At 44.5% G+C, this 21,448-nt stretch overlaps 1 protein-coding gene and 1 pseudogene across 4 annotated transcripts; both read left to right on the top strand.

Moving 5' to 3' along the window:
• The first annotated feature begins 5,401 nt into the window (after window positions 1-5,401).
• On the top strand, window positions 5,402-7,322 carry LOC100276090 (uncharacterized). 4 transcript variants are annotated; one of them, NM_001348922.1, is made up of 3 exons: window positions 5,402-5,597; window positions 6,551-6,734; window positions 6,896-7,322. In NM_001348922.1, exons 2-3 carry the CDS (start codon window positions 6,564-6,566, stop codon window positions 7,118-7,120), a joined length of 396 nt encoding a protein of 131 aa, NP_001335851.1. In that variant the 5' UTR covers window positions 5,402-5,597; window positions 6,551-6,563; the 3' UTR covers window positions 7,121-7,322. The 4 variants fall into 4 exon arrangements, with proteins under 4 accessions (NP_001335851.1, NP_001143438.1, XP_035818080.1 ...); NM_001149966.1 differs by having other exon boundaries at window positions 5,415-5,597; window positions 6,555-6,734; window positions 6,820-7,322; XM_035962187.1 differs by having other exon boundaries at window positions 5,423-5,597; window positions 6,555-6,734; window positions 6,896-7,262.
• A 27-nt stretch (window positions 7,323-7,349) lies between these two features.
• On the top strand, window positions 7,350-15,166 carry LOC103640136 (uncharacterized; annotated as a pseudogene).
• The last annotated feature ends 6,282 nt before the right edge of the window (window positions 15,167-21,448 follow it).

Genomic DNA, 21,448 nt, shown 5'->3' with positions numbered 1-21,448 from the left:
TTCCCCTTCGCAGAAACCCGAAAGCGCAGCTTTCAGAGTTGAATTTTAGTGGCACACCGGACACCGCACCGGACTGTCCGGTGTGCACCGGACAGTGGACTGTTCACTGTCCGGTGCGCCATGAGTCCAACGGCTCTCTGTCAGAACTAGCCGTTGGAAGCGACCGTTGGCGCACCGGTGGCGCACAGTTGGCGCACCAGTGGCGCACCGGACTGTCCGGTGCGCCATCGCGCAGTGAATTGCCTGCAACGGCTAGTTGGTGGGTGAGGGCTATTTATACCCCCTCCACCCACCATATTCAATGTCTTGCACTCCACATTTATTCCAGCACATTGCTAGAGCATTGCAAGCACCAAAAGCCTAGTGAGGAGATTAGAGAATCATAATCCGCGCTTGTTCCTCATTAGCGCTAGTGAGAGCCACCTAGAGCACACACCACTTGCATTAGGCTTCTCTTGGTCAAGCGAAAGTCTACGGCTTGTTACTCTTGGTGATCGGCATCACCTAGACGGCTTGGTGGCATTGGGAGCTCGGTGATCACCGTGAAGATCTTGTTGGTGACCCGACTCAAGTTTGTAAGCGGTCTCGAGGGATCCACCGCGCCGGAGTGGCAAAGGATCATCTCGTAGTGAGCACTTGGTTCTTGCGAGGACCAAGGGGGAGCGATACCCTTGCGCGGGTGCTCCAACGAGAACTAGTGGAGAGTGCCGACTCTTCGATACCTCGGGAAAAATTGGAGGAGTCTTCTAAACTTTGCTTTACATTCCGCACTTAATTCAAGCACTTTACATTGTGTATTTGTTTAGCAAGTATTTGAAGTATTATCTTAGCTTTGTTGCATTTCTAGTATTATTTTCTTAGTGCTAGTTGTTGGGGTGAAGTTGGGCTCTTGTTTAGCTCTTGCTTAGTTTTTTAATTAGTGTTGATTTTTAGGAAAGCCCAATTCACCCCCCCTCTTGGGCATCGTGATCCTTTCAACATGAAAGCAAAATATAACAATAAGACACAAGAAATAAGCAGCTCAACTTCAAAATAGTATGAAGGCAATACCACCGAAGTCTTTAGAATGGCACAAATGTCACTCCCCAACGAGTCAAAGAAAAATATCTTGTTGAACATGGGCTCAACACATAGAAGTACCCAGTGGTTATCATTCACAACAAAAGGGAAAAATAGCTGCATCAAAGTCAATAAAAAATAAGCATGGTATTTACATGAGACGTGCGTAGATGTATTGAATAAGAAATGCATACCTGGTTTCTCTTTCTCAAATTTTTGGTCTTGTTAGTGTTTTCTAAAATATTCGAGCAAATCTTGTAATATTTTTCATGCCCCCAACCACTCAAATAGCCGTTGGAGAAAAGCGGTAAAGGCTGGCTGTCGAGTGGTGCACCGGACACTGAACAGTGTCTGTCCGGTGCACACCGGACAGTGCACAGTGTGTGTCCGGTGCACCGTCAGTAGCCGTTCTGATGGCCAGTAACCGTTCTGACGGTTTTGCAGGGAGCCGTTGCCGCTCTAGTCAGACTATCCGGTGCACACCGGACAGTCCGGTGCCCTCTGCCGAAGAATTCCCGAAGGTGAAGAGTTCGTGGGGCGGCCGCTATAATTCACACCGGACATGTCCGGTGCACACCGGACAGTCCGGTGCGTCCTTCTACGCTGGCGGCCTGGTTGGCTGCTCCTCTGTCTGTTTTTTCGCCCGGGTCGAGGGACCCACCGGACAGTCCGGTGCCCCTCTGTCAGCTGGCTGAGATTCTCCTTTTCCTCAAGTCTTCCCTCCTTCGGACAGTCCGTAGTAGAAGTTGAGTTTTCAACATGGTTCCTGTCCGAGGTGCATCCAGGCATTGCGGACGGTCTGCCGGAAGGGCCCGGACGGTCCGTGGCACTGTGAAAAACCCTAAAAAGTCCTCCTATCCGGAATATTCTATGATATACCGGACAGTCGACTTAGAATTGATATGGATTGACTTATGCACCTGTGAAACAATCAACTGAGCAAACTAGTTAGTCCATTTGGTTGTGATGGTCATCAAGCACCAAAATCAATTATGGAAAATGGTTAAGGCCATTTCCCTTTCAAGTAGGCAGAGATGTACAAGGCCGAGGACGAGGAGCACAAGAAGAAGGTGGACGCCAAGAACTCGCTCGAGAACTACGCCTACAACATGCGCAACACACGCTGCCTTCTTCTTGTGCTCCTCGGCCTCAGCCTTGTACGTCTCTACCTCCTGCACCATCTTCTCGATCTACCTCCTGCACCATCTTCTGCCGGTGGTCTTTTCCTTCGCTGACATGGGAAGCTGACTCTGAGGTCGATGCCATGGTAGTTCGACGTTAGGCTGGCTCCACGATCGGCGTCGGGTATTTACCTGCCTGGTTACGGCGCCGACCTCGGAGCTAAAGAACCAGGTCTTACCGAAGACGGGAACCACAGGCACAGGCACAGGCATAGCGTGTGTTGCGCATGTTGTAGGCGTAGTTCTTGAGCAAGTTCTTGGCGTCCACCTTCTTCTTGTGCTCCTCGTCCTTGGCCTTGTATGTCTCTGCCTCCTGCACCATCTTCTCGATCTCCTCTTTGCTCAGCCGACCCTTGTCGTTGGTGAATACGAAGAGTCGAGTATGGGGTTTTGTGATTCAGGATGATCGAGGGTAATCAAAGCTGGATCATGCCCTTGTCGTTGGTGATGGTGATCTTGTTCTTCAGGCGCCAAAGGGAAGCCAGAGAGCTCGAACTTGCCGAGCAGGTTGTCGTAGTAGGTGGAGAAGTCCTACTCCTTGGTCGGGATGGTGGTGCCCCTTGGTTGATGGGGTTCATGGTGACCTGGTTCTTGGCGGTGTCGCTGACGAGCCTCTCAGAGTTGGTGAATGCAACGTACGACGTCGTTGTGAGGTTGCCCTGGTCGTTGGCGATGATCACCCATGCCCTGCCCCTCCCCACATTTGCACTACCTCATTCCTCACTGCTTTGATTACCCTCGATCATCCCGGATCACAAAACCCCATCCCGACTCTTCATATTCACCAACGACAAGGGCCAACTAAGCAAAGAGGAGATCGAGAAGATGGTGCAGGAGGCAGAGACGTACAAGGCCGAGGACGAGGAGCACAAGAATAAGGTAGATGCCAAGAACTCGCTCGAGAACTATGCCTATAACATGCGCAACACATGTTGTGCTTGTGCCTGTGTTGGAACCAAACTTCTTGGGAACCAAGAATTGGATAGAGGCGTTGGGCTCTGGCAGCCCAGATGACTTGGAAAAACTACACATGATGAATCTAGCTTGATAGGTTTGGGCTTGACCGACTCCTATGAGATCTCTTAAAAGTAAGGAAAGTAGTGGGATAAGAGGGAAAAGTACTCCATAGCCTACTTATCTCTCAAAACTAAGGGAAAATACCACCGGCCAGAAGAATAGGATCACCATCACCAACGACAAGGGCCAGCTGAGCAAAGAGGAGATCGAGAAGATGGTGCAGTAGGTAGAGATGTACAAGGCCAAGGACGAGGAGCACAAGAAGATGGCAGCGTGTGTTGCACATGCTGTAGGCGTAGTTCTCGAGCGAGTTCTTGGCGTCCACCTTCTTCTTGTGCTCCTCGTCCTTGGCCTTGTATAGAAGAGTCCATAGCCTATGGGCAGGCATGACGTGCCCCTGGTGAGCGGGTGCGGTCACTGCCCCGTGCGATAAGAGGCAGGGCGGGGAGGAACGTTGGTCGACGGGTTGGTGTTGACGCGCGGGGGCGAGCCTCTTCGGCCATGGCCGTGTGGTGGAGAGAGAGGTGGTCGCGAGTCGCGACAGAAGAAGAAAAGCGTTGGGACTCGGGAGAAGAAGAGGAAAAGACAGAAAAATTAGAATGAACTAGCGAGGGCAAAATTACCGACAATGGAAATAAACCAAGATGCAGTTCACTGTGGAGTCTGAAGACGTTTCTGGTGTCCAACTATCTGATTTATGGCATCATGTGCTATTGTTTCTTAAACTTTGTGTTGCTTTATCAAATGGCTGAAGCTTTTGCTTTATCAAACGACGACTATCACTCAAGGTTGGAACTAATATATAGCGATAGTAGTTTATTGTGTCCCAAATTTATAATGGTATTGTTTTAGGATATTTATAAAATTTGTTAATTGTACTCACTATATTAGTATGTATTATAAACCCTATTATATATATGGTGTACTATTATTTTTATTAAAGTTTTCATAAATTTAAAACAGACTCATACATCATTCATGGGTATATATAAAGGACTTTTCTAAACAAAATCTCATTTTAGTGAAGCTAAAGTTGGTTTGAAAGCCAAACACTTCTAGAACACGCTGCAACTTTGAAACAACGCTGCTCAACTCTGAAGTTTATGAAGTTGCGCTGGTTTTTATGAAACTAAGCTGTTTAAAACACCTCCTTAGGGTAAAAAATATGAAATTTCAACTAAAGAGGTACAAAAACTGAATAGATTAGTTTAATCTAGAATATTATTCCACTCTATATCTTTTTAGATTCTTACAATCCAAGTTTTCTAAAATATTACTATTTTGTCACTATTTATAGGATTAAATCGTTTTCTTTACTATTCGAAGGCCTATTTTGTGAACGGTGCACTAACTAGAAGTAACGTATGATTAAGGGCAACAGTGCACTAACCGGAAGCAACATCTTACGAGGGGCAACGAAGCTCTAGCTAGAAGTAACGTATTCTGAGGGGCAACGGTGCACTAACCGAAAGTAACATCTTACAAGGGGCAACGAGGCACTAACTAGAAGTAACGTATTATGAGAGGCAACGATGAACTAACCGGAAGTAACGTATTATAAGGGGCAACAGTGCACTAACTAGAAGTAACGTATCAGAAGGGGCAACGGTGCACTAACTAGAAGTAAAGTATTTCGAGGGGCAACGAGGCACTAACTAGAAGTAACGCATACTTAGTGGCAACGCTGAACTAGCTAGAAGTAATATCTTTTGAGGAGCAACGATGCACTAACTGGAAGTAACATATTACAAGGGGAACAGTTCACTAACCGGAAGTAACGTGTTATTTGGGGCAACGGTGCACTAACGAGAAGTAACGTGTTATTAGGGGCAATGGTACACTAACTAGAAGTAAGTTATTAGATTAACATGATAAATAAAATCACAGAGATTTGACATGGTGAACAACAGCATTAAAGCGTAGGTTTTGTTGTTATGAACCCAACACAACTTGAACGGGTTAAAACGGAGCTAAAACGAGAAAGATATGAAGGTTTAAAGATTCGGGGGGTGAAAACAGAACTAACCGGGAAGTTCAGGGGTGATATCTGAACTGGCCCAAGAAAGTCCGCGGGGAGCGGCCTTGTAGAGGCCCAGTTCGGCTGGCCGCCTTTTTTTTAATCTATTTCTTCTTTTCTATGTTAGAAAATAAAGGGAAATACCCATAAATGGACAACACCAACGCCTTCCCCCACCTCTGTGCCGCCGGCTCCGACGCCTTCCACCGCACCGACGCCGCTGGCTCCACCGCCTACCCCTCCTCGACGCCACTGGTCCTGTTCACGCCTTGAGCCCTCTACTGGACGTCAAGAGAAGTGCTGCCCTGCGAGTTCGAATCCAGGTGACTTGTTTTCCCCATCCAGGCACCTTTTTCCAATTTTCCCGGGGAACCAAAATCCTAAACTATGGGGGGTTCAAAATTGCAAGCTTGTTCAATTACTCATAACCTCACATCAGCCTGTAAACTGCACCTAATCAGATTAACTAAACAAATCTATTGAGGGTTCTTGTCATCTCTGCTTTGGGCTCGCCACATGGTGGCCAGAATGTTTAAGGGCTAGTTTGGTAACCACATTATCCCAAGGGATTTTCATTTTCCTAAGGGAAATTAGTTCATTTTCCCTTGGGAAAATAAGAATCCCTTAGGAAAATTGAGCTCCCAAACTAGCCCTAAGAAAATATTTTTTTCCAACTACATGTGACTGGTGCTTTGTGCTACAACAAATCAGTTAATTTTATTTTATTTTTTCACATGGTTCACTGCTACTAACATGGTTTTATTTTATTTTTTCCTGCAAAAATGGTTGTAGATGGGTCAAAGGAAATTATAACGTTCGAAATGCATATAACATCTTGCCCTCAGACGACACCGTAATCCATTTCAAGATCCAAATCAGAAATGAGAATTTATTAAAATTGATGAACAAGTGACGGCATGAAAATGTATGTCTATTCCCATATATTGTACTAAAAAACTTTGAAGAATCACGTCTGGGGATAAATTCTATTTACTCAATGCAACTATATACGCACAGCTACTTTCTACTCATTATATGTATCAGGATGTAGGTGCATATCACATAGCAAAAAGGGATGAATGATGCTCCCTATCCTTCAGTAAAAACATTGCTTTTATACACGGTTCTTTATTTGTTCCAACATACACCAGTGTTTCTATTATATAGTGACCTATTGATGCACTCTCCTTAATCAGATTTGGGTTTAGATGCTAGTGTGTCATCAATCAAGCTGATAATTATGTTTCTTATGTTATTTTTGTGGTTTTTGGATTAGGCAGAGGCTCTCCATGACTTCATCTGTCTCTGGCTCTTCAAAATCACCTCGTAAGCCTCCGGTGTCGTACCGGAAATGGATGGATGCAGATAATCCTGTTTGTTGCAAGTGCTCAGGTGTTATGTTGGAGCTGACCTCGTGGACCGATTCCAACCCAAGCAGAGGATTCCTTCGTTGCCAAAAGGTTTGTTTTGATTCCACATTTTTTGTGCTATTATTCCACATGTTAGTTTGGTTTTAATTCCACATTTTGTGTTTGAAGGGATCAGAAGGGTGTAATCTTTTCCAATGGGTGAGTCCCCCCCCCTTTCGGACTTTGATAAAAAACTGATGTTACAAGTGCAGGATAAGATTTATGCTTTGAGAGAGGCCAACAACGATCTGAGAGACAGACTTGATGAATCGAACGAACGTGTGGTTGTGCAGGAAGCTGAGATCGCCAGACTGAGAATGCAGCTAGAGAAGATCACTAGTGATCGCCAGACTGAAAATGATTTCAGCTGTAGTGTTTGTTGTAATCTTGTGTTTGCTCACGCGCTTGTTTCAACATGGGGCTGTGGTCGACAGTAGCAAATCTTATGAACTGATGTAGTTGTTTTGGTCAGCAATGGATAGCCAAGCAGTGGTGAACTGATGTAGGTATTTTGGTCAGCAGTGGTTATGAATTGATGTAGTTCTTTTGGTCAGCAATGGATAGCCAAGCAGTGGTGAACTGGTGTGTGGAATGAGCTCCACCGGGGCAAGGGTATTTATAGAGGGATTAGGGATGAAATTTGTGATTTTTTGCTTTTTTTTGAATTTTTTTGGCAACGACTAGCACACGTGGACCAATCAGAGCCGCCACATCGCTCTCGCCCATCGCTCTCGCCCGTAATCTCGTCTGCGCCAGCGCATCGCCGGCCTCTCGCTCCCCTCTCGCCCTCTTCTCGCCCAGACGCGTGCTCCAATGCAGGCGAGAGCGAGGTGGTTGCAGGCATCTGTATTGTTAAGTTTATGTGTCTGTCTCAATTTTGGACTTATTGTGTTCATGAGACTTAATTTCTAGAGACTTGTGTTTGTGGCAGGCTTCTATGTTTATGTATCTTGCAGACAATGTAGTTTAAAGGGTTTGTGAGTCAGACATTTTAAAGGGTTTGTTAGTCAGACAATTTAAATGTTTTGTTATCATGGGCATGAGATCTTGAGTTTCTTTCCTCAGACATTCAAAGTCTGCACAAATTTGGATACTGTGCAGTTAGACAACAAATTATACCACACAGAACTGCATATCCCAAGTTCTAGAAGGCAGTACCGTTCCCATGAGAAACGCCTCGTTACCTATACGCCATTCGCATGGCGGAGTGAAGTGAACAGGCAAGCGCGACCTGTGCGGTGCATGCGGAGAAAACGGGACGGCCGCGCATAAGCGGACGCGTTAATTAAATGAGGGGCAACACGTCCAACTTTCTTTACATATACGGATTACGGAGGGACTTCTTTCCTGGTCTACCTCGGCTTCATCTCGGCGTCGTTGTGTAAACAAACACTCAAGCAGTAGGACTCCTTGTGCCCGGCCGTGGTTTGCTGCTACGATACGATCCAGGTTTTGTGTTTGGCGACCTGGTACGTGTATATATTCTGCTATCACACCAACAACAATAACGGTAACCAGCAGGTGTGCAGGTCTGCTGCTACGACAATGTCTTCGACATCGAGCGCGGCTACCGCACCACGGTGGGCAGACCTCCCGGCGAACGTGTGCGACCTCGTCAGAGAGCATCTCGACCCCATTACCCTCCTCCGCTTCCCTGCCGTCTGCAGGCATTGGTTCGAAGCCTGCGAGGAGAGTCCACTTCTGCCGCTGGGCGCGCCCGCGCTGCTCACGTCTGGTTTGGACCCCGACAGCTACGAGATCGAGTACGACGTCGAGGCGGGCACATTCGGCCTGCACGACGTGTCTGCCGGCGGCGGCGGTCGCAAGTCCTTTCTCGGCAAGGCCGAGGGACTGAAGGGCCGGACCTGGGTCGGCGGCAATCACGGGTGGCTGACGACCATTAATAAGGGGTGCGACGTCGAGCTGTTGAATCCCCTAACCGGCGCGTGGGTTCGCCTGCCATCATTCGCCACCATCAGCAGAGTCAAGGTGGTCGGCGATCTCCGCGTCTGCACCCCTAGTGCCTACATCTTTAACAACACTCACAAGATCCTCAAGGTCGCGCTGTGCCGGACGCCGGCGCACGCTGGTTACCTCGCCGTTGTTATCTTCTCCAATGGTCTGCTGGCGTTCACGGCAGCCGGCGGCGGAGGCGAAGGCGAGTGCAGGTGGACGGCAGTGAAGAACCCCGCGACTGATGCCTCGTACATGGACGCCATCGTTCTCGATGGGAAGCTGTTCGCCGTGAATGAGATCGGCCACGTCTACTCGTGGGACCTCGACGGTGGAGCCATGACGGAGCCTGCAGTGTTCAGGGACCAGAGATTGATATCAGTGGCCAACATGACCATGACCGGTGCGGGTTCTACCTGGCCGCTTCCGGTGGCGACCATCAGCGGCTTCTGCTCATCTCCATACATGGCTATGGAGTCAAAGATATGTACAACTACGGGCGAATGTACTCCTGGGACAGTCGCGTGTGGAGCAGAATGGTGTTTGACGATAGGAGAAGCTTCCACGACCTCGTCATGTCGCTCCACGAGCTCGACGCTAGCAGCGGCAGGTGGCGGCGTGTCACAGACTTTGGGGGAGATCGCGCTCTTTTTCTGTGGGCGAGCTATCCCTTCTTCATCACCGTGCGGCGGTATTGGTGTGGTACCAATCTTGAGGCGGACTGCGTCTACCTCGCTGACACGCCCTACGGCTACGACGTGGCCATCTTTGACCTAAACGGTCACATCAAGCGGCAGATGGATTACTCGCTCGTGGTTGAGCCGCTCCAGATGCCCATGTTCTTCCTGCCATGACTACCCATATGTGTTAGAGCATCTCGAATGTTAGTCAAAACAGATCTCAGTTATCTAGTTAAAATTAAGGATAGTTAGAGCATCTCCAATGCAAGAGACTCTTTATTGTTGACTCTCTATTTGACTCTTTATTTGTCTCTTCATAAAGATTAAACTGTATATATAACATCTCATTCCAACAGACTCTTCAACATGCAAGTTAGCTTGGCTAGCGAGAGTTGCTAGCCAAATTTGGCTAATGAAGGAGTCAATTTAGAGAGCCGGATAGCTTGACAAGTTAAATGACTAGTCTATTGGAGAACTATTTTACTATTAAGTAGCTAAAATTTACCTTGACAAGCTATTTAGCTAGTCTCTTGGAGATGCTCTTATATTGTTTAGTCATCCCTTAGTGAAACAGTCGGTAAACACTAAAACCATTTCCGTTTTCATTTTTTTCTTCGGAAACAAAATCGAAAACAGTAACTCCAGAAACGAAAATGACATCGGTAATTCTCGAACATCGGAAACAAAAGTACGGTACGGAAAATACACCGGTTACGATCGGAATCTAACACACGATAGGTAAAAATCGTAACATCTACCCTCAGTTGGCTTTAAAAATTTACACAAGTTGTACATCCACATAAAAATTAATAATAATATATAAATATTCACAAATTCATGAAAGATTAAAGGATATCTCACAAATTATTAAAGCAATATCTCACAAATACAAGTGCATACATATAGTTAGAAAGTCGTAATGCAATACCTTATAAAACGAAACTATCCAACTGAAAATACATTGATAACCATCAAAAACCATAAAATAATACCATACATCAAACTATGGAGCAAGGCCATCAGGTCGGTAACAACGTGACAAAGGTAACAAAGTCCATAACGTTGGTAACATGCTAGAAAAAGGTAACAAACTCTGTTACGTCGGTGACAAGCCGATAAAGGTAACAAAGGACATCAGGTCGGTAACAAGGTGATAGATTTGTTGGCCCTATCCACAAGATGTATCGTGAGGGCTGAGGGATGCCTACTGACGACAGACCGATATGAAAGGTTGTATCATAACTGATAGGATTTATTCACAAACAATAAGTCATTCAGTAAGTAAGTCAGTGCAAATTTTAAGACATTCCAAGATGGCATATACATCTATGACAGGCATCTAAATCCAATACAGGCAGTGGCAATGGCTTTAGGAGCTTGGGCCTATTCACCGGCTTCTGTACCTCTGTAAAATATTCTGCTCGGATAGATAGACAGGCATTTCAGAGTAGATATTCCTATTATTGATGGAAATTTTTAGTTCTCCTGATGCAATCTATCTGATAATTTCTCCTTGTGAAACTGGATTTTCATTGCCACAAAGAACATGTCTATCACGGAGTGAGCTACGTCGTTTGAAATGGAGTATGTTCCTCCGATCTGTCACGACCTCCGTTGCTCTTGACAGAATGTTCCTCCGATCTGTCAAGGCCGTGATGGGCCGAGTTCGCTTCCTCCGATCTGTTAAGCCCACTTCCTCCGATCTGTCAAGCCCGCTAGTCACGACCTCCGTTGCTCTTGACAAAATGTTCCTCCGATCTGTCAAGGCCGTGCTGGGCCGAGCCCGCTTCTCCGATTTGTCAAGCCCACTTCCTACGATCTGTCAAGCCTGCTAGTCACGACCTCCGTTGCTCTTGACAGAATGTTCCTCCGATCTGTCAAGGCCTTGCTGGGCCGAGCCCACTTCCTCCGATCTGTCAAGCCCGCATCCTCCGATCTGTCAAGCCTGCTTCCTCCGATCTAGAGGTCCGCCTAGCCGCCGTCGCTGTCGCCGTCGCCGTCGTGTGCGCCTCCCAGGCATCTCCTCTCCGGCGAGTTCAAGCTCCACCGAACCCTTAGCCGCCTTCGCCGCCGTCTTCTCTGGCCCGGGCGTCTCCTCCCCGGTGGGTTCAAGCTCCACCGCGCCATAGCTGTCGTCGCCTTGGTCAGTTTTTAACATTTTTTATTTTTTATTTTTAAAAAAATTATAGATCTCTGTATTGAGCTCCCACTTGGATTAACAACCACCAATTTTCCAGAGACAAGATTGTCCACTGCCAAAGCACATCATATCCCTCCACTCTGTACCCTGAAAGCGTATACTATTCCTTAATTTCCAAATGATCCATAAAACTGCTGCATTCACAATGTTTCTAATAAATTTTTTTTCTTATTACACAGCCACTAAGTATCTATTTCCTCAAAACACATCCCACTGCTATCCACCCCTAGATCACTAAGACTTCAGACCAAAGTCTAGTACTAACATAGCAGTCAAAAAATAAATGACGCACCGTTTCTTTTTTTGGCTCAAAAATGGGTTGAACCCCTTTAAAATTAATTACCTTGTACAAGGTGTGGGAAGAGTAAATACCATTTGTATTATATTGCCAAATTAAATTGTCACAAGCTTTATTATTTTTGTGAACAACTTATCATTAAAATGCTAACTGCACAAGCTTTGTTCGAAGAGGTGCTATCATGGTCAGTTGACGATATTTTGAAGCGGAAACATGACCCATTTATTGTTTTTATCCATTTATGCAAATGATTTTAAACATACACACAATAATATTTATTTTTAGGAAAATAATTTATAAGGTGTAGTATTTATTAAAATATATTCTAACCTACACTTTCTAAATATGTCTCCAAAATATTATTCAATAACTTAAATAAGGATCTTTTCATATTTCCTATCTTCTTTTGTCCACAAAAGAGGATTCAAACTTAAGTTGGATCCATATAGAGAGTAACTTTGAAAAGAAAGAAGATTCTTACTAGTAATTACTAATCTTTTTGGACGGAATATTAATAATCCCAAAATGGAATTTTAGGTGTTACAATATCAGAATGTATTGTTCTGCTACTACGTGCCTATGCGCATCATGTCCATAGGGGCTGGGACCCATGGCCAGACCTCGCTCCATGGTTATCGAGTTTTTTTGGGTTCTACTAGAAGAAGCAGCTAACAATAAGCATTTCAATGACATTACTAGAAAACAATTTGTGCTGATACGGTATGCTACATGCTGGTACAGGAGTCAACCAGTGTTGGCTGAGAGGTTTGGTGGTCTCTTGTGCGTGGAGTGGCGGCTGGGTGGACCCTAGATGACATCGTCGACATCAAACTTGAAGAAGCCAATGATCTTGTTGTTCTCCATCAAGGCAGCCAAGATGTACATGTCCACAATGCTCTTGGGAAAATCGACATCAATAATAATCCTGAGCATTTCCTTACTACTAACCCATTTTATGGCTCACGTGTCACCCAGAGGTAACACGGGTTAAAAGGTAACATTGTGTCTCCCAGCGTTACCACGAGTTAAAAAGGTAACATACGACCTCCCAGGGGTAACACAACTATGAGATTTCGTTTACAGATCGGCCCGGCCCAGCGTGGCCTTTACGGATCGGATGACGTGGGCTTCACAGATCGGATGAAGCAGGCCTCTCCATGGCGGTAACAGGGGTTAAAAGGTAACATAGGTATCCTAGCGGCAACACAGCCATGAGCTTTCGTTACAGATCGGCCCGGCCCAGGACGGGCTTCACAAATCGGAGGACGTGGGCTTCACAGATCGGATGAAGCAGGCCAGAGCCCCACGAACCAGTGGCGCACGCGCCGCACACGAGCGGACACGCGGCGAGTAGAGGTTTCCCTTTTTCTTTTTCTTTTTCTTTTTCATTTTCTAAGTTTGATTCAGGGTTCAAAGTTCAAATTCAAGTTTGAGTTCAATCTTGAATACACAAGTAAACTCCAGCATGTATGCAAGCATAATTCTATTTATCATTTATTGATTGTTTTATCCATTTATGCAAATGCTTTTAAACATACACACAATAATATTTATTTTTAGGAAAATAATTTATAAGGTGTAGTATTTATTAAAATATATTCTAACCTACACTTTCTAAATATATCTCCAAAAATATTATTCAATAACTTAACTTATCTTCTTTTGTCCACAAAAGAGGATTCAAACTTAAGTTGGATCCAGGAGCTAACAATAAGCATTTCAATGACATTAGTCAACCAGCGTTGGCTGACAGGTTTGGTGGTCTCTGTGTGTGGAGTGGCGGTTGGGTGGACCCTAGATGACATCGTCGACATCAAACTTGATGAAGCCAATGATCTTGTTGTTCTCCATCAAGGCAGCCAAGATGTACATGTCGCGCTCCGCGATAGCGGGAATGGCGGAAGACTAAAGGGACACGAACAAGAGGAGAGCAAAGCTTTCAGACCCGGCAGGGCAAGTGGCAAAAATCAAGAAAGTGATCGAAGAGTTGGATGAGAAGAAGGAAACCTTTGATTTCTCCGGAGCAGGTGAGGCAGCAAGCATGACCCCCGCGCGCTCCGCGATAGCAGGAATGGCGGAAGACTAAAGGGCCACAGACAGGAGGAGAGCGAAGCTTTCGGACCAAGAAGAGCAAAATAGGTAGGCAGTCTGCACACAGTGTAAATATTCAATGTTCTAGTAGGAATATTTGGCGTCGTATAATAGAATATTCGCATAACGAACTGTACATATTCCTTAAAATAGTTTGGAATATTTGGCATTCCATTATGGAAAGGCTTATATGGTGCTTCTACCGCATGTACGAAACCTTAGGCCTCAGCGCCGGCACCACCACCGTGGCAAAAATCAGGAAAGTGATCGAAGAGTTGGATGAGAAGAAGAAGAAGGAAACCTTTGATTTCTCCGGAGCAGGTGAGGCAGCAAGCATGACCCCCGTGCGCTCCGCGATAGCGGGAATGGTGGAAGACTAAAGGGCCACGGACAAGAGAGCAAAATAGGTAGGCGGTCGGCACACGGTGTAAATATTCAGTGTTCTAGCTGGAATATTTGGCGTCGTACAATAGAATGTTCCCATAACGATCTGTAAATATTCCTTCATATTGTTTGGAATATTTGGCATTCCATTATGGAAAGGCTTATATGGTGCTTATACCGCATGTCCGAAACCTTAGGCCTCAGCGCCGGCACCACCACCGTGGCAAAAATCAAGAAAGTGGTCGAAGAGTTGGATGAGAAGAAGGAAACCTTTGATGCCTCCGAAGCAGATGAGGCACCAAGCATGACCCCCGCGCGCTCTGCGATAGCGGGAATGGTGGAAGACTAAGGGGACACGGACAGGAGGAGAGCGAAGCTATCGGACCCGGTAGTGCAAGATAGGTAGGCAGTCGACAGACGGTGTAAATATCCAATTTTCTGGTAAGGAATATTTGGCATCAGAAAATGGAATATTTGTATAACTAAATGTAAATATTTCATCTTCTAGTATGGAAAATTTGGCATTCCATTATGAAAAGGATTATATGGTGCTTCTACCGCATGTCCGAAACCTTAGGCCTCAGCTCCAGCACTGCCACCGTGGCAAAATGAAAGCTCATTGGCGTACATAAATTTCACCTCTCGTAACCTAGTGTGGGCGCTCCTCTCATACCATAGTTTCACCAACTCCGAGAGGCTCATTGGTGACACCGCCAAGAGCCAGGTCGCCATGAACCCCATCAACCAAGGGGCACCACCATCCCGATCAGCGGAGGAAAAGACCACTGGCCAGAAGAACAAGATCACGATCACCAACGACAAGGGCCGGCTAAGCAAAGAGGAGATCGAGAATCACATGTTTCTTTCTCCGTCCTAGCTATTTTGGCATTTGAAAGCTTCAAATGCTTACAGTTGCGAGCACCTCTCGTACCGTAGTGTACCGTCATGTAATGTTCTGTAGTAGCCCTGCCTGTCCTTATACTTGCGACGCCAGGTGACTGTAGAGCTCATGCTGAGGAAGTGTGATGGGAAGTGTTGAACAAAGAGCAATACGCAGTAAAATCTAGGCTCCGTGCCAAAAGGGCAACTCTGTGCCAGCCAAAACGGACCAACTATGTGCTAGCCAAAATGGGCCAAAATGGACCAACTGTGCCAGCCAAAACGGACCAGCTCTGCTCTCCACCGCCACAATGTTGAAGGTTGGTAAAATCGAGGATCTAGGTGGTACAATCATAAGTTCCTGATGGTAAAATCGTTGGTTCGGGGATGGGAAAATCTCAGGAGGTCCAGGGTTGGTAAACTCTGCAGTGGTAACATCTGTGTTCTTGGTAAAATCACATGTTCCATCCATTATGCATATATGCTCACTAAAATTTATTATACAGAAGTTGGATGCTATGGTATGCTATGCGTAACTGGGCAAACGCAATTGAATTGTGTATATTGTGAACTGTGAACTTTGAGTCTATGAACTTGTGATCTTTATGAACTTGTTATACTGTGAACTTTTTATATTGTGAACTTGTGATCTTTGTAAACTTTTTATATTATAAATTTGTGATCGTTGTGAACTTGTTATATCATGAATTGTGAACTTGTGGTCTTTGTGATCTTTTGTCAACTCTGTTGTATTGTGAAGTTTGATATGTTTACCGATCGTATTTTAGATTTTGACCGTTACTGGTGTATTTTCCGCACCGAACTTTCGTTCCCGATGTTTCCGAAATACCGATATCGTTTTCGTTTCCGGAGTTACCGTTTTCGATTTTGTTTCCGATAAAAAAAATATGAAAACGATAATGGTTTCCGACCGTGTTCATCCCTAATGGTACCCTGGTCTGGGTAACTGGGCAAACACAATCTGCAACGGCTGCTGCAGCGCAACGCAAGATGCTCCAATGGTGGTCTCACAAATAGTCAAACATATTGCTCAACACATAACTGAGTATTAAGCAACTCCACTAGTGTCCTAAATCCTAACTTAATGGACCGTACCGACCTGTACCTATATTGCAGACCTTTATATCGATACATAAAGGATATTTTAAGCTCTTTGAGTCCATATATTATGCAATGCCTGTTGTGCTCAACAAGACCTTAATCGGTCAGTTGGTAGAGTGTTTCGATGTTGAAGAAAACTTGTTCATGATCGGTACTGTATCGATAAATTTACACATAGTGGGGCAAAAAGTTCTAGGTCTGCCCAATGGAAGAATTCGCATTTTGTTTGACTTTGAGAATCCAGATAAGGAGCGGAAAGATCCCAACTGCGAACAACTGAGAAAAATGCTCACAACCAAATCAGAGGAGAAAAAGGGGTCAGCATATTATTCTGATTGGATTGCTAAACTTCGTGAGAATTCAGATTTGGATGATGAGACCTATTGCATCATATTCATGTTGCAAGCATTTTCATTTTTCTTGGCTCCGAGGTCGAATCGACAACTTGAGAGGTGTTTCTTGGGTATTCTCAAGAAGTATCCTATTGATCAGTGGAAGAATTTGGCATGGTGTGATTTTTTCGTGGATTTTCTTATACATGGCATCAAAAAGTATAAGAATAGCACGTGTGCACATAGAAAGTGTCATGGAGTTGTCTACTTGCTCCCTGTAAGTCTGTCATAGCAGATTTTTCTTGAATGAATTACTTGCAAATGAATTTTCTAATGATCTCTTGTTTCCATATAGGTTCTATTTGTTGACTTTGTGACTGAAGATGAGAACTTATCTCAGGAGCTCCCACGGATACATTACGTCAGTCAAACTTATTTTGACCGATACAACGATTTGCCAAATGAGGACTTCAATAGATTATTGTCTAAAGTAAGATAACATACTCTGGCACTTTTTATGCACCTTGTAATTGTGCATGCACCTCTGAGTTTCGGATCTGGTTTACAAATATTTTCATGTGATACTACATAAACCTTTTTTCAGGTCAAGAAATTCGAGGATACTGTGTACAATAAGGATTACACGATGGAAGAGACTGGTGAAAACACTGATCTTAGCCATGGTGTAATGGCTAATGCAAGGACGAACAATCTGTCATCGACCAGTGCTATTGTAAGAGTTTAATCTGAGAATAAAAACTTTTATTGCTGCATAGCCCTATTGATAGTTTTGTTTTCAATTCTTGCAGGCACTAGGCTTGGTTCTGAGTCAGAAGCTCTCAGAATTAGAGTCTGCACTATCTGCTACACCTGTAGAAGTGACCGAGCTGATTGATACCTTGAAGGGAGAGGTATCAAGTGAAGGGGGAAAGGACATGGTTACTCGCTTGGAGAGTCTTTTAAATAAGACCGGCAAATGTTGGGACGAAGATCGAATGCGTCGAGGAGGGCAACAATGGCAGGAAGAGCGATGTGGAGGCAGGAGGAACGACACACCAATTTTACTAATTTGAATTTGAACGCCTCGGGACCGGTCCTTACGCTTCTCCGGTAAGCCGTTGCCAGTCATAAGATGTTACTTACAATTAATATATCGTTGCCTCTCTGATGGAGTCTCGGGAAGCCAATCATAAGATTCCCTATTGTAAATTCAAATATTTCAGTCTCCAACAAAATATATTAACACCGTCAAAAATGACATCGGCGCCAGCAATGCAGGACATTGTTACGGTGGCGGCGCGGTCTTATTCATCTTCTTAAAACTCCATGACATTCTGTTTTTATTGCAGACATGAGTTGCCAGCTGTTGTCGCTCTCAACCCGATTTCATAGCCCACCCCTTGTCACGTCCTGCCTCTGCACGTGCTGCGCGCGTCACGGACAGTTTCCTTATGGAAACACGTTGGGACAGGCACCATGGCTCGTTTCCAACATCGGGACGTGTCCAGCTCCCGCCATCGCCATAACCCGTGGAACATCGTAAACTCGCAATTAGTTGGGAATCAAGCAAAATGTGCACTTTCCATGCAGAATCACGCTCACATAGGCACCCCTTGTCACGTCCTGCCTCTGCACATGATCATAAAATATGATCATAAAAGATATTTTTTCTCGACTAACGCTAAGAATGGCTATCACTAGACTAGTCTAAAACATGATCATAAAAAATATTATTCGGATTATGTCTGGAAAAATCACTCTAAACGATAGTCGAGGGTTGGAAACAATGGACATGCGCACGACCTTGGGCTAGTTTAGTGATAGACATTCTTAGTGTTACTCCAGGCAGATAATCTGGATTCCTGACTATAACTGGAAAAATCACTCTAAACTATAGTCGAGGGCTACAAACAGTGGCAAGACTAGTCGGCTAATTAATTTTCTCGACTAACGCTAAGAATGGCTATCACTAGACTAGTCTAAAACATGATCATAAAGGATATTTTTTGGATTATGACTGGAAAAATCACTGTAAATGATAGTCGAGGGTTGCAAACAATGGACATGCGCACGACCTTGGGACAACCAACTCGTGTGGTGTCGTGTGGCTAAAGGACCATGTCGTGGTCATCCCTAACGGACTCGAGTCCTCTGAATTTGCAGAGCAGGTTACTAATCTTTTGAATGTAGAACCCTATTAATTGTTCTATCCACTCTTCTGCACGAGTTGGCCACCGTTTCATAAGCCAGATTCTGTGGTTTTGTTCGTAGGAAAAAAGCATGGTGAAATTGCTAAACAACATAAATAATTTTTCACACCAGTGGGTGTGAAGAATTATTGCCATAGTATAACCATAGAGTAGCTAATGGGCAGTCACTGCTTAAGACTTGTATAACACTACCTTTTAGACTAGTTTAGTGATCGTCATTCTTAGAGTTTCTCGAGAAGACTATTTTTTTACTCAATAGCATACACCCATAGGAAGCAACAGAGTGCTCTCCAGAGGTAACACTAGTTGGGGTACGTTGAGTAAAAAATTAGTCTTATCGAGTAACACTAGGAATGTCTATCACTAAACTAGCCTAAAAGATAATCTGAATTCCTGACTATGACTGAAAAAATCACTCTAAACTATAGTCGAGGGCTACAAACAGTGGACAAGACTAGTAGGCTAATTAATTTTCTCGACAAACAGGGCTACAAAGGATAGTTTTTGGATTATAAGGGCATGTACAACCTAGACACGGCTGCACAGTACTCCAAGTATAAGACACAACTAAAACACAACATAATACAGTGGTCGTGTCTAAAACATGTGTCTTACCATATTCATTGTACCAATCAGAGCATTCAATAAATTAAAGTGGCCAATCAGCTAGTCTCCTGTCTCGAACATAGAGCTAAGACACTGTGTCTTCGTCAAGATACATATCTTGAGTTTTTTACATTCACCCCACTAGACACACTCTAAGACACAACTTAAGACACCCATTGTACATGCCCTAAGTGGAAAAATCACTCTAGATGATAATCGAGGGTTGCAAACAATGGACATGCGCACGACCTTGGGACAGGAAAAAGGTTGGGACAGGCGACATGGTTCATTTCCAACATCGGGGTGTGTCCAGCTCCCGTTGTCGCCATAACCCGTGAAACATCGTAAACTCGCAACTAGATGGGAATCAAGCAAAACGTGCACTTTCCAAGCAGAATCACGCTCACATAGGCACAATGGGTCGTTTCTAACATTCAGAGGTGCCCAGGTATCGTGTTCTCCCAGACACGTGAAAAGTCGTTGGCGAGTTGTGGTCTATTTTTCTATTGTTTATGTTCTGCAAAAGGTATCAAGCTGTGTTGAGTTTGTGATCCAAATTCTGAAGAAGGCGGCCAAGTTGGCGAGCGAAGCGGAGGCCCGCCAAAAGAGCCTCCGCGCTTTAAAGCAAGACTAGTTGCAAAAGGTTTTAGTCAGATTCCAGGAATTGATTACTCTGATGTCTATTCTCCTGTTGTCAAGCATAGTTCAATTCGTACCTTTCTTAGTCTTGTTGCTGTACATGACTATGAGCTTGAACAGTTAGATGTGAAAACTGCTTTCTTACATGGTGATTTGGAGGAGGACATTTATATGGACCAGCCAGAGGGGTTCATTGTTCCTGGAAAAGAAGACTATGTGTGCAGGTTGAAGAAGTCCTTATATGGTCTGAAACAATCTCCCAGACAATGGTATAAGAGGTTTGATTCATTTATGCTTTCTAAGGGCTTTCAGAGGTCTCAATATGATAGTTGTGTTTATCTAAAATTTGTTAATGGATCACCTACATATTTGCTGCTATATGTTGATGATATGTTGATTGCTGCCAAGAGCATGAAGGAAATCACTGCTTTAAAGGCACAGCTTAGTAGCGAATTTGATATGAAGGATCTGGGTGCTGCAAAGAAAATCCTTGGCATAGAGATAGTCAGGGATAGGAAGTCAGGACTGCTGTACTTGAGCCAGAAGAATTATATTGAGAAGGTCCTTCGTCGTTTCAACATGCAAAATACTAAACCTGTGAGTACTCCGTTGGCTCCTCATTTTAAACTGTCTGCTAAACAGTGTGCTGAAACTGATGCTGAGCTTGAATATATGTCAAAAGTTCCATACTCTAGTGCTGTTGGGACACTCATGTATGCTATGGTTTGTTCTCGTCCTGATTTGTCTCATGCTATGAGCGTTGTTGCTAGATACATGTCTAATCCTGGTAAAGAGCATTGGAAAGCTGTTCAGTGGATTTTCAGATATCTTCGTGGTTCTTCTAGTGCTTGTTTATGTTTTGGTAAATCTGGAGATGGTCTGATTGGCTATGTTGATTCAGATTATGGTGGTGATTTAGACAGGAGGAGATCTCTTTCAGGTTATGTCTTTACTATTGGAGATTGTGCTGTGAGTTGGAAAGCTCGTTTACAGGATACTGTTGCTTTGTCTACCACAGAAGCTGAGTATATGGCAATTGCAGAAGTTACTAAGGAAGCCTTATGGTTGAAAGGTATATATTCAGAGCTATGTGGAATTAAGTCTTGCATTACCATCTATTGTGATAGCCAGAGTGCCATTCATCTCACCAAAGATCAGATGATTACTGAGAAATCCAAACATATTGATATTCGTTATCACTTCATTCGTGATATCATTGATAAAGGGTTGGTGAAGGTATGCAAGATCAGTACTGATAATAATCCAGCTGATATGATGACGAAGCATGTTTCTGTTGCTAAGTTTGAGCTATGCTCAAACTTAGTTGGTATTATAAATTAGCCCTTAGTGGCTGTTGGTGCCGGCAAGGTG

Source organism: Zea mays, chromosome 9 (genome assembly GCF_902167145.1).
Source record: "Zea mays cultivar B73 chromosome 9, Zm-B73-REFERENCE-NAM-5.0, whole genome shotgun sequence".
NCBI lineage: Eukaryota > Viridiplantae > Streptophyta > Magnoliopsida > Poales > Poaceae > Zea > Zea mays.
Note: the sequence above shows the minus strand (reverse complement) of the source record. Positions and strands in the feature narration are given on the sequence as shown.

What these genes read in the sequence shown, in the direction of transcription:
- LOC100276090 (NM_001348922.1), top strand. Translation starts at nt 6,564, where the DNA reads ATGACTTCATCTGTCTCTGGCTCTTCAAAATCACCTCGTAAGCCTCCG. An exon ending in GATTCCTTCGTTGCCAAAAG is followed by an intron (nt 6,735 to 6,895) that starts GTTTGTTTTGAT and finishes TTACAAGTGCAG; the next exon opens with GATAAGATTTATGCTTTGAG.